The sequence below is a fragment of the Labrus mixtus genome, chromosome 6 (genome assembly GCF_963584025.1).
Source record: "Labrus mixtus chromosome 6, fLabMix1.1, whole genome shotgun sequence".
Taxonomy (NCBI): domain Eukaryota; kingdom Metazoa; phylum Chordata; class Actinopteri; order Labriformes; family Labridae; genus Labrus; species Labrus mixtus.
The window spans coordinates 25786787-25800851 of NC_083617.1; the positions used below are offsets into that span (position 1 = coordinate 25786787).

General features: G+C 43.1%; 1 protein-coding gene across 2 annotated transcripts in view; it reads left to right on the forward strand.

Moving 5' to 3' along the window:
• Window positions 1-14065, forward strand: part of LOC132975854 (inositol polyphosphate-5-phosphatase A) — a 183184-nt gene that overhangs the window by 151850 nt on the left and 17269 nt on the right. For both annotated transcript variants that reach the window (XM_061040690.1, XM_061040691.1), the window contains exons 10-12: window positions 2347-2442; window positions 3190-3264; window positions 11094-11167. In XM_061040690.1, the coding sequence (XP_060896673.1) occupies window positions 2347-2442; window positions 3190-3264; window positions 11094-11167 (245 nt within the window). The remainder of the gene's footprint in view (window positions 1-2346; window positions 2443-3189; window positions 3265-11093; window positions 11168-14065) is intronic.

Consider the following 14065-nt stretch of genomic DNA (forward strand, 5'->3'; position numbering starts at 1 on the left):
GAAGTCATCGCCTTCTCCTCCCGGCTGTACGCTCGTCTGTCTGCTCGACTCTACCGTCTCATGTATGAGTACTACTTCTGGATGTAGACGAGGTCATTGTCCTGTAGTGTCATCAATAATCGAATATGAATCGACGGGCTTTTCGTTCATTGATGCTCGTCGTGTCAGTGAGCTGGGCGAGTTCCTGGTGGGCGTTTCTGCTTCACTGGCTTTTGGATTTGCAAAGTCGAGGGCTCTATCGGAAAAAAATACAAAACCCCGATTCACTTGGTATTCAAAAATATCGAGGTATATTTGAAGAAGATATTTTTTAAGCTTAAAAACTTCACAGGAGTTTTTTATAAGAGGTTTTAGTTCCATCAGTTTTATCTGAAATTTAAATGAAAATCCACAAAACAGAAAAATAAGGCCATGACTGTTGCCGCCTTCGTTAATCAAAAGTGCAGAAAGTGACTCTCTGTGGTTGTGGCTACAATGACTTTTTGACAGGGAAAGTATCTCTTGCCCTTCTCACTAGCTCCTTCTTTGGCCTATTCATTGCACAAAGCTGCTTAAGCGCACTTAAGCGCATTAGCATTTGGCTGCCAGGGGACCATATTGACCCTGCATTTGGATGGCCTAAATGAGTGAAAGATGGAGCGATTTGTTAGGGCTTTAGAAAGTTGCTTCTGGAGCAGGGGAGGAGGGAGGAGGGGGGAGGGAGTGGGGTGTGCATGAAGGAATGGGGGGTGAGACACAGAGGAGGTTGCGGTGGGGGGGTGGGGGGGGGGGTGTTGCAGCAGAGAGTTGTTCCACTTTCTCTCAGGGTTCGGTGTTTGTTCTAATCTGCTGTGCCGTTTCTTCGGACTGATTTGTGACATTTCAGTCTAAAGGGCCTTTTTCTGCTCGCTATATTGGCTTGACCCGATTATCTAATCTGTGCTTTGAATTTCAATCAGCTCAGCCGCTCTCTCTCTCTCTCTCTCTCTGTGCCGTGTGGGATGGGAACCGCTGGCTGAGGGATTACCTCATTCAACTGTCTTCAAACACAGATGGTCGAATGTTTAACTAATTGTTAAAAGAGTCCACAAAGGGGAATTTAACCATGCACACAGTCCGTGGGGTCAGTACATAGAGGCAGATAAAGAGGAGAGACAGTGCTTTAAAAATCATTCAGATGCAGTGCAGGGCATGCTGTTTGTTACAGCTGCTGTCAGAGATGGAAATCAAAGCATCGGAAACTAAAGGGACAAAATTAACGAGCTCCTGAATAAGCTTCTGTGTTAACAAAGTCAAATAAATTCATATTTATCATGAAATGGTTTCCTGGGGTGACGGTATGGCGTCGTGGTTAGTGCGCGCACCCCATGCAGGGAGGCTGTGGTCCTCCAGGCGGGCGGCCCGGGTTAGAATCTGACCTGTGGCTACTTCTCTCATATCATTTCCTCTCTTCCACACTCTTTGGAAACACTATCTGTGTATTTAAGAGATGTAAAAAAAACACCTGAAACAACTGGCTGTTAAACAAGTCATTCAAGCCTCGGTCTTGTCACACATGCAAGGAACTGCAAGTGGTCCAGATTCAGAATAAAGCAGCATTTGTCGCTCTTTCTTGTGGGTTTAGGACAAATGTGGGTAAAATGCACGCATGTCTTTCCTTGTTGGACGTGAAAAGTAGACTATAGTACCTTCTTATTGTTTTAATTAGGACTGTCATCTATCTTTTAGAAAAAATTGTCCTTTCGTTCACATACACACATCTATCTCACCAGGAACTCTACTACTGCTGGAGGCCGTTTCATTTGACCAAAATCCAACATATCAGTTCAACGCACTGTGATGTACAGTGAATGAAAGACTGGAACGCCATCCCTAAAAATGTGTAATTTCAAAATCAATGTGTTTAAAGAGGAGTTTTAAGAGTGTAGGTGGATGGGTAGGAGTGTGTCGGTTTTTGTGTATATATTTATTAATAAATGTTTTACTGTGTTGTGTAGTTACTGTGTAAGTTGCTGTATTGTTGTTGTTTGTTCTGTGATGTTGTGTGTATTGTTGTTATTTTGGAGATCATGTTGACTCAAGGAAGAATAGCTGCTGCTATGCAAAACCTAAAAGGGATCTAAAACAAACAAACAAACAAACAAACAAACAAACAAACAAACTATCCCCGATGTCTGAGTCTCTCCACTGTCCTATCTCTAAATAAAGGCATAAAAAGCCCAAAAATAAACCTTAAGTAATTAAGTAAGTTTCCATCAAACTAACTTTCCATTTTTCACATGTTCTACCTGTAAATGTATTTCCTCCATGATTGCTCATCCTCTCTCTCTCTCTCTCTCTCTCTCTCGCTCTCTCTCTCTCCTGCAGACGCTCTGCTCCGCGGCTACCATGCAGACGGTCCGTGCTGCAGACACCAACGAAGTCGACAAGCTAATATTCCGGGAGAGTGATAATGACCGAAAGGTAAAACTCACCGCACAAATCCTACTAACTGGATGTCAACCCCCATGGTTATACCAACATCTATTTGTAAAAAGTTCAATGAAGAGGTTGTTTTTGTCTTAGCTGTTAATGTGAGTATTTTAAACCTGGGTCCTGTTCTAACATGATGCAGTCCTAGGACACACTCACACTCGGCCCAGTTGCCCTGTACCGTACTTGTGCACGATTGTCCCCACTCCCTTGTTCCCCCGCTGGTCTGCATTCACGCTGCTCCAGGACTAACCGGGCCTCAGCATACGTTGTAATACAACACATGCATACCTTTATGTAATTATGAAGCACGCTCAGTTTACAAGACAGGCGGACTGGCGGTCTAGTCTGCACATCAGGGAACAACACAGAGAACATGACGGCTACTTTACTGACTCTGTGTCTTATTTTGAAAACATCATTTATTTAGATTTATTAATAATGTTTTTGAATTTTCATGTATAACTTATTTTATCTAAGGTTTAAGTTTGATAAATGCACGTGATGCAGATGTTGTAAAATCAATGAATAGTTTTGTTTTAATAATCCTGATTTTTCATCCTCCTCATATTCGCCTGGTCTTGAAGTTTCTCCGGTTGTGTCGACATGCTGTTTGAAGTGTTGTAGTAATAGAGAGCCCGTCTGCCCCCACATAACGCTGCTGTTCATTAAAGCTCTAATTACACCGAGCACTTCACATCGCTGTTGGTATTAATCACAGCGCCGTTTCTCCCGCAGGTTGTTCTTCAACTGGAAAAGAAGATGTTTAGTTACGTCAACCAGGACGTTTTCCGGGAAAACAATGGGACCTCAGTAAGTCGACCTTCTGCTTCCTCACCTTTCACACGTCCGTCTGCTCCCTCATTACAACTCTTTCTTTCACTTATTCATCCTACGAGGCGTTTACAGTGAACTGTCTTTGTCCCTCGGTGGTATCAAAAGCTTCCACTAACATCATTTCAGATGAGGAAGGCTCATCGGTAGAGGTGGTGTAATGTCTAAAAAGCTCATGTAGCTTCTCGTGCAGATGATTTAGGTAATTCTCTCACATCGCCTTCAGCCTCACACGCTCTGTCTTTGACGGGCCCGATGTCTTAAGATCACTTTAAAATGAGAGGAGATGATGTGAGAGTCCTCTTTTATAAGTCTGTTTATTACATTCAAGTGTTCAAAGTCAGAGCTTGTTAAAAAAACAAACAACCTCATGAAGGATACACACACACACACACACACACACACACACACACACACAAAACAGGACTGTGCAGCAGCTTGTGCCAACAGACTGGAAGCTTAAACTTTTATTTGTTAACTAATTTATGATTATTAAAACGTATATCTTAATGATCGTTTGATGGATTCAAACCTGACAGATGTGTAAATGTGTACGTCAGACCAACATTAATGTTGATATAGTTGTTTTTATGGAGCTTTAGTTTATAATGAAACAGGTTAGTGTATTGTGTTTATACGTTATTTCAGAACGCTCATTAATGCATTAAAGGTACAGTATGTAGATTCTGCCACCAGGGGGCTCTGAATCAATACTACAATAACCAAAGGTGACGACGAGAAACCGAACTCCAAGAATAAACATTCTGTCTGTCATGGCGGCTGCCGCGACAAGACACATCCCGTTACAACTTTAAAATTACAGATTTATCTGGCTTTGATAACTGTTGGAAATATTTGAGGTAATGTAAGTAGTCAACAAAAAAAATATATAACATAGATTTAGTCCATTTTTTATTAATTTAGATATTTGAATGTAAACATTGTCATAAAATTCACTTTTACTAGTACAAGATGTGTCTTTTCGGGGGGGGGGGGGGGGGGGGTCCTAGTGATTATATGTCACACACCCCGTGTACAGAGGCTGTAGTCCTAGTCGCAGTGCCATGGGTTCAAATCCGACTTTTAGCTGTCCCATCAAATAAATCCAAAAACGACGAAGCGACAGGTCCACTATACGACGCCAGAATGAGAACATCTGTCTTTATATAAATGCTTCGTGTATTATACTGTTGAGATAATCAATGAATCCGATCAACCTAAATGTGGAGAAAATGTGTAACAGAAGCTGATGTTCCCCCCCAGATATCCTTCTCCCTCTCCCCCTTTCCTCCCCCCCCCCCCCCCCTCCCTCCCTCTCCTCCTCGTCACCGAGCCAGACAAGATGGACGACATAATGGGGGCATCAGAGATAATCTGATGGTCATGGTCTAGTTAAACACACCATGTTATGATCCTTATAAAACAAACTACCTTTCCAAAAGGATGAATGTCCCTCCTCACCCTCCTCCACCGGGAGAGAGAGAGGGGAGAAAAAAAATCCATCGCATCCTTCATCAACTGCAAGACTTGTACCGGCTTGACAGAAATTTAATTCGAGGCAGCTCTTGAAAATAATTATTGTATTTTGAGAGGAGTAATCATTGGCCGGGACATGATTGAATGTGTCCATGCCTATTGACTTTTGCTATGATTAATAGCTTTGTTTAGTCGATATTCCCATCGAAATTGTATAATTAATTATCCCCGGTGCTGTCAAGGCGGGACGATGGAGAGCCCTGATGACTATTTGGGAAGATTAAATTTTCCGGGCACTCGTGGCGTCAAGGGGCACCGCGGGGCCTTGCTCCGGTGGAGGGATGGGAGGAGCATGGTGCGTGTGTGTGTGTGTGTGGATGCATGTGTCCTGTGCGTCTGTAGTGGAGCACACACCCGGGGGGGGGGGGCGTCCCCCTCCTCCGTCCACATTGATTTTGTTTCAGTATCTCTTTATTGTAACTTTATCAGTGTGGTGTCGGCAGATAGGGGAGCGGGAGGCGGGGTGTGTGTTTGTGTACTCGCTGTAGTCAGTGATGAACCTTCCTGTCTGGCCCCGCTGCTCGTTGTCATGCCGGGAGCGTCGCCCGCAGCATTACTCAGAGGCGCAGAGACGTTTTAAACATGAGCGGACGTTAAAGAATAAAGAAGAAATGTCGTCCAGACTCAAGTTTGTTTCTATTTTACCTGTCAGAGCTTTAAGAGGCAACACAGATGAAATACTGAATGAATTCTGACCTTTATTCAAACGGATGGAGTATTGAGTCCCTGGCTGTCTCTTTGTTTAGCTCGCCTCTGTTTTAAAAAGGGATGCTCTTAGTCGACTTATTTCCTGGTCAGTTAAATTTTAATTTTAATTCAAACTAACTGTCTAATCTAAATGTTACAAACTCTCAGAAAACAGTCACAATTGAGCACAAGTTACTTAAAACTCTCTGCGGTTAAATACTGTAATTTGGATTTTCCTCCCTGCAGCTAAACATCCACATGCTATGTGGTTACTCTCCCATCAAGTTTAACCTGAAACAGCCTACATACGACTTCATCTCCGTTTCTTGATCAGAATACTGACAAACCTGCTGCTATCCGTTCTCTGTGCTTGTTTACATCTGGGTAGTAGAGCGGGAAGAGAAGGCTCATTAACCAGAGCTACAGCCAGTCAATGGTTACAGCACCAGCTAGTGGTGGGTGGCTGCGTTGCAGTTTGGGGACAACATTTGCAAGACATTGACAGCGAGATATTAACAATTCCTTTGTTTTAGGAGTAATAATTGTGGTGCCGACCAGCAGGAGGGATGACGTTTAACCGTTTAGTCGACCAAACGCACATCCCTAGTTTTAAATTGTTGTACATATACAGAAGGCTTTATTAACTGTGATATGATCAGGGGCAACAGTTTCCGCTGAGTCGGTGGAGCAGGTGCGACAGGATGCATCTGTCACAGGTTTGTCTCCAGGCGTTTGCTGCATGTCTACCTCCAATGACTCATGTGTTAGGGTTTGTTACGTTTCCTCTCGCTGTTCCTCCTCCTCTCTCGTGGTCCTGTTCACAAAGCAACTCAGGAAACTGATTTGTCAACAGGGCTGTCAATCATGTCACGATACTACTTTTTATAGCATCAAATAAGTCATTAAAACTGAACTTATCAGAACGAGAAAACACTTGGGCATAAATCAGTTTGTAAAAACTAAGTATAATGGCAGGAAAAAATATTTGTTGTATATTTTGAATTTCCATTTTGACCAATCTGTTGACATGGAGGAGGCGGGGTTTATAGCCAGACAGTCAGCAGGGGGAGCTGTAAATGTTTTGGCATCCGTTTTTTGGGGAGATGACATGAATCATCTTTTATGGTCAAACTTTAAGATAGAGTTAGAAGCTTTTTCCTAAAAAATGAAATATAGATTTATACTAAGTCAGACGCTCAGTCATCCCTTATGGGCCTCCAAACATGTTTGGTGGTTTGGCGGTGAGCTGGTGTGTTTCTTCCAGCCAGTGACAGTGCAGGTGAGTTTAGGAGTGGACGTAGCGGAAAAGCAAAGAAAATCTAAACTTTGTGAAGCGAAACACAGAGTGGATAAATCGAGGCTGAACCTTGTGTCAGCTTTCTCCTGCAGACGTGGAGTTGGTCTGCTTCCTGTTGGACAGGCAGGTGCAAAACACCAGCGGTTAGCTTGTGTTAGCGTGTGTTAGCTTGCAGTGTAGGTACAAGCAGTAAACCCACACTCAACGTCCTGCAGTGAGTGTTGGTTTCTGTGGGCGATGAGATTGCTAACACTGAGCCCTGCACATGCAGAACTGACAGTAGAGCCTGATCATCCCTGATCATCATATTTTGAAGTTCATAGATCCTGACCAAGCTTTTGCACTTTATATTTGTGCACTGGAATTTTTCCCCCCAATAATCGCCAAGCGTTATTAACCATGCTCTTCAGAATTGAGATAAAAAGGAAAAGGTGCCATTTTTTTAAGCCGGTCTAGTTTAATTTTCAACCTCTTTTGTGATTGTATCAAATGTAACTCCTTGTCTAATCACTTTTATCTATTCATTATTAATTGAGAAGTGACGGTTGAAAGTGCAGTGTGCTTCAGTTGTGTTTTGTTTAGTGTTTGCCTCTCTAACCCATCGACCTCCCCCCCCTCCCCCCTGTCAGTGACAGTTTATCGCTTTTCCACACAAAATAATGAAGATCTCATAAAAAGCAGGAAAAATATGGCCCCTGCAATGAAAGCCAAGTGTGAGGTGTAAAAATCAAATTAAATGACCTCTCACCCCAACATTTATTGATGGTTTTTAATGGCAGCAGGTGTTGTCACAGGGGATACTCGACAACGCGTAAATCAAAGCACAATTACAGGTGGTGGACACTCAGCCGGCACAGTGAGGGGGGGGGGGACAAGGACCTCGTATTCACCTTTTTTGTCCCCCTAAACTTCCTACCTCTTAACCACCACCCCCTCCCCCTCTGATTTAAGAGAGCGCTGATCATCCAAGCAGAGTCAGAAATGTGAGCCATGACAGGCTTGTTTTTACCCAGATACCTCTTCATCTTCACTCCTCCTCCTCCTCCTTCCTCAAGGTCACTCTTGGCTGACAAACACCTCGTGGCGTTATGATGTCCCGAGGCCTTGAACCAATAGAATCAGGTTTTATTTTTTATTTTAAAGCACTGACCTGAGCTCAGCGGCAGAACGATATGCGTAATTGACCTGAGATGAAATGTAGCGTGAAACCTGGTAGCTGTGGGGTTTTTCACTCACCTGGATGAATTACTCAACACTCACTTAAGAACACACACACAGCCATATGTTGCTCATCCCTGCTGTTTAAACAAACAGCTTCACACCTGTGAAAAGCTTACGCATGCTCACCTGAAGCAAATTACCCGTCACTGATTTGAAGAATCACCAGGAGTATTGCTAAATATACACTAACACACTTTTTAACGCACCATTTGTTGGACGTTCTCCGCCTCCCTTCAAGCTCGACCGATCAATCAGCCGGACAGATATACAGTATACTCTGATATGAGCCCACTGAGGATGAGAGGGTGTTAGTGTTTATGAGGACTTGTTAGTAAAATACTCTTAATTAAGATCTTAATTAACTCTTAATAGATTAGAAGTAATGCCAACATTTCAAAGTTTTCTTAAAGGTGCACTATGAAGGTTTGATAGAGAAATGGGAAAGTTGGAGAAGTGTACAGATGCTGTGGTATATGTTCATTACTCTATACACAGACTGTCCTCAGAGGAACATTTGGTCTCTGTTACACTGTTTAAAGATAAAATGCTATGTGTGAAGTTATGGTGGGGGGTACACAACAGAGAAAACAAAACTCTCCTGGTCGCTTTTTAACTCCTAACATTGTCCAGGGAGCCATGTTTTCATTTGAATAAAGTTTGTGTATTCAGTTCAGAAAATATAGCAGAGAATTATTTCAATTCTCCAACTTTTAAATTTCACTACCAAATATCTACATAGTGCACCTTCATTTCTAGAAATTGTCCCTCTTATGACAAACTGTGGCAATAATTCTTAAAATAAATATTTTGATTATTACAAAATGTGTCTGAGTAGGCTCTCAGTCATCCAGGTCACGGTAAAGTTTGAGGCTTGATCCAAAGGCACCTGGACTCTATAGTCCTCCAGAGTCTGTACTTCGAGTGTCTCATCAACGGTGAGGGATAGAAGACAGTTGCTATGCAGAATTGGTCAATCAGAATCAAGTATTTAACACACCAGTGTAATACATGTAATAACTGAATGAACACTGAGAGTAATTAAGAGTTTAACAATTACTCTATTCAAGCAAAGACAGAGATTTATCTGCCTCTTCTGTCTTTGTAGGGTAACATTAATGCAAAAAAACAAGGAAAATGTGTTTTTCTAGACAGTAAGAAAATGTGAATCAAAAAATCACATTATTTAATTTAAATCCCAGAAACTTTTCTTCAAAGTACTTTTAGCCAGAAAGATGCCCTCTACCCCGAACTAACAGAATTTTGAAGATGCATTGAAAAATCGGATGAGAATTTTTGATCAGGAAGTGAGAAGTTGGGTTTTAAGCTGCTAAACTAAATGCCATTAGCTTAAATTTGCAATCCAGATTTTTTTAAATACATTAAATATAGGTTTTCTTTTCAAATGAACTCTTAGATGGGTTTGAACTCAGACTCTATTTGCTGCAAAGAACCAGTCTCAGTGAAGCTTTCACACACACACACACACACACACACACACACACACACACACATGCACGCTCACTGGAGGATGGTCTGAGTGTGTGGATGGTGAGACGGGGTGTACAGTGGAGCGTGGGGTTGCATCCCCTGCTCAGCCATCCCTCATCCACAGTGTGTGAGTCTCTCCTGTGACCCCGGCTCTGTGAGTTTGATGAATGCAGCACATCTGCCCTCCTGAACCTCCGAGACTCTGTCTGCGATCCCCCATCCCCAAACACACACACACACACACACACACACACACACACACACACACACACACACACACACACACACACACACACACACACACACACACACACACACACAAACACGTAATGGCTGCTGTTCTACAGCACTGCCACATAATCACACACATACACACAAATATGCTGCGTGTATGTGTGTAAGACAGAGTTGTAAGGATAGACAGGCAGACGTGGACAACATTAACATGTCAGTGGAGATGGAAGACTGTAGTTACTGATATAATAATATTCATAAGACGTCCACTCTCCTTCTCACAAATGCATGCATCTTGTGTTGTGTGCAGATATTCCATCATGTAACCATCAACATATCCTGCATGTATAACACCGATGTAACGTCATTAAACTGTCAGACTCCTAGCGTCTACGATGGGGTCTTCATCAGGCCATAATTGTCTGAAACATGTACAATAGCCCAATTTACCACCAAACAAACATCCCCGCTTCATCTCCACGTCTCCCTGCCTGAAAGCAAAGGGGCGGGACTAGTGCAAGGTCCTCCGGGGGGTTGCCGAGAAACGTCGCTGTCAGTCTCTCAGGGAGGCAGTCATGCAGGTGCCCGAGCTACCTGTTCATCTCGCAGATAATTAATGTGTACAAGGAGCCGCTAATTGCACTTCTCACTAATGATTTATGGGTTTTGTGAAAGGGGGGAAATTGGGGGACGTTTGTGTGTACACTGTGGTGAGTGAGTACAGCTGGGTGAGGAGACATGATTGATGAAGAGTGTGTGGATGCACTGTCACTGTGGGGAGAAAGACCTCCAGTAGGACAGTGGCACACACACACATGCACACACACACACACACATGCACACAATAGGTCAACTGCTGTGGAACATGGAAAAACACCCAAGATGGCCTCCTGCTCCTCTCTCCTACACTCTCACTGCCTTTATTCTGAACCAGCCCTCCCTCAGACGAAGGTCTGATGATTGCAGAATATTGACTTTTCAGTTAATCTACAGAGTAACGCCTGCTTTTTAATCCTTTTTTCTTTAAACCTGGGCCTTAAAATAAAAGGTACAAACATTGGAACTGCTTCAGCTGTGAGTAAAAAATGAGGATGCATCTGCTGCAACACCTCGGGGTCAGATGCATCCACTGAAAGTTGTTGCACACCATTTGTTGCTTTTGGACGCCGTGGTCAACTGGATAACGGTTCTGTAACGTTTTGGAGGTGTCAGCTGTTTGTGCTGCTGTGTGTAAAAGAGCATTCAGGTTCAAATTGGCCTTTACTTTCTCATAAATGTATCAGGCTGGTTATATTCAAACTCTTTGCATACTTGTTGAAACCTTGTTTTCATTTCTTTCCCACAGCTTTTAGAGTACGACAAAGAGCTGTCGGTGTTCAAGGATCGGCTGCATGAACTGGAGATCTCTTTCCCTCCCAGGTACATTTTTTATATCACACACTGATTTGTTTGTCTTTGTGTTCACACTCCTGCAGCCAAACACTGATCTGAGATTTTCTACCTGTCACATGTTTCTGAATTCATATCTGACCCTTGCAGCAATGAAAGCGGGCAGAGTGAACTGGTTCAGATAGAACTGATTCTACTCGACCTTAAAAGCCTCTGCATGTTTCTAATAAGATGGAGAGAGGCTATAACACAGAAAGGTTTACAGACCGATGCAGAGCTGGCTCCAATGTTTTGAATTTGGACTGCAGTACCCATTTTAAACACTAGGTGCCAGAGTTACATATTGCTCCTTTATACCGTTCTTTTGCTAGCCAAAAAGGCATCCCCGTTTTTATTGCACAGTTACTTGAATTGTCAATGCTCCTTGCTAACCAAACTAGAACGGATGACTTTGATAACCCCGCTCCTCTTTAGCTCCGCCCTCTCATCCATATATGGTCATCGTAGGCTCCAAAAGGCAAAAGACACGATGACAACCAAAATTGGTATTTCTGTAGCGTCACCCACCTCATATTTACAGTCTTTGTAATATCAGCTAACAGCAAGAAAATGACAAATAGATATGACAACATAAAGGACAAATCCCTGAAGTGGAGGTTGTCCCGTGCACAATGTGAGAGCTGCTCATAAGGACTCATTATTGATATGTAAAACCAGAAGAGTCAATCACCTCCTTATTGCGCAAAATGGTTTAATAAAAGCTGCTGGATGTGTGTTTGATGGCTTTCAGTCATTAAGTATGCTTGGATATGATCCCAAACTGCTCCCATGTGTGTGTTCCTTCATGTATGCGTGTGTGTGTGTGTGTGTGTGTTCCTTAATGTCTCTGTGTGTGTGTGTGTGTGTGTCTGTGTGTGTGTGAACGCTTCGGGCTGCATTGATATTCTGTCTCAGTGGGACTTGTGGGAGACCGGAGCGGGTGGTCTCCTCTCCTCTCCTCTCTCCTCTTCCTCAAACAAATGCATTTGCAATTAGCCCTTTCAGAGGAGAGGGAGGGCAAACACGCAGGCCGGCGTGGAAATATGTTTCGGGAGCTGCGCGTTAATGGCGCTTGACCTTTGCCGTCGGTTGTGACTCAATCAGTGCAGATAATGAAACGCTGTAATCAAACAATAATTACTTGATAAACTGCTCTGGTGGCAGGCGCAGGGCGGCGGGGGATTTTAGTGTGTGTGTGTGTGTGTGTGTGTGTGTGTGTGTGTGTGTGTGTGTGTGTGTGTGTGTGTGTGTGTGTGTGTGTGTGTGTGTGTGTGTGTGTGTGTGTGTGTGTGTGTGTGTGTGTGTGTGTGTGTGTGTGTGTGTGTGTGTGTGTGTGTGTGTGTGTGTGTGTGTGTGTGTGTGTGTGTGTGTGAGAGGACTGGGGATACATAGAGCGATTAAAGCGTGTGAGTTTGAGACTGTGTGTGTGTGTCAAGGTTCTGCCAGTCCCTGTTTTTTAAATGACTCTGTGTCTTAATCAGGGACCCCATTTACATCACTTTGCATAAGTGACAGGTGGATTTATTGTCCTTTTACACCGGCTGACTTTTGCACCTATCCGTATAACACTGAATCATCTCCCCGCAGGGAGGCATGAACGAGCTGCTGCGCGAGAATACAAATGATTCCCACATACTTGAGGTGATGATGAATCAAAGAGATGAAACCCGGGAGCAGCATATGAAATTTGATTTGATCTACTCTGTGTGCGCGACAAACCACATCATTGTCAGCCTTGTAATGGGTAGCAGTGGCCTAGTTAAACTTAAACAACCCCCTCCTCCCACCTCTCTCACACACACACACACACACACACACATGCACACTCACACATGTGTCCTCCCTCCCCCTGTCAGGTCTGCCTTGTGCTCCTTGAGCAATCAAGCCTCAACGATTGTTCTCCATCACATAGCCTGCTCCGGACCAGCCCCTCGCCATCTGTGAGGTTATTACTCTTTTTAATGCAGGCCATCAGGACACGCCCTCTCTCACACACATGCACGCACACGGCTCACTTTGCCTCAAATCTATAAATCAATAATAGTCACTAACATTTAATCTGCAAGTTAATTCCAGCCTGTTGTCTCCTGGTGGAGAAGGAGCTGTCACTAAATGAGACGAGGACTGTTTTTTCTGTGTTGACTGTTTTACGTCCGCGCACACATGCACGCTGTTTAAATTCTTCACGTTTTAAAAGCCATATCTCTTTACTTTCAAAAAGTCGTCCATCAGAGTCGGCCGTGACAAGTCTAAGTGCACGGGCACTGGGGTGAGGAATTTGTCCGGGTCTTGTCACAGTTGGACTTGGAGCCAGGCGGCTGCTGAGGAGAAGCTCATACTCAGGAGGCCGTGTAGGGTTTGTTTCTCAACCAAAGCATCAAAAGAGAACAGATAAGAGAAGCTTCTGTTTGGACACTGACCGACTCAGATCGTTATTCAAGGTGCCTTAATCAATTAAAGAAAATATCCTGACAGAAATGGAGATTTTATCTTGATGTTTGAACCTATAAATTACGCGTTTTAGAGCCTTTTGACTCCATTGACTAAACTCGTTAAATTTGAAGTTAAGATAAGATAAAAATAATTTACTTATCCCACAATGGGGAAATTTACATTGTTACAGCAGCAAAGAGCAAAGATTGCAGACAAAAAGTGAACACAGTACAATTTAAATTAAAAAAAATATATATATTAATAATGTACAAAAAAATAGATACTAAAAAATAGATTAAAAAAATTAAAAAAATAGATCAGCTAAGTCTTTTTAGTTTATCATTTAGTTATTCTGTGTCAAGCCAATATTATTTTGGGGCAGAACTTACCAATGATAACTCCACACTTGCACAATAACTCAAGTAAACGAAGTGGTGGAGGCTCCACCAGCGACTC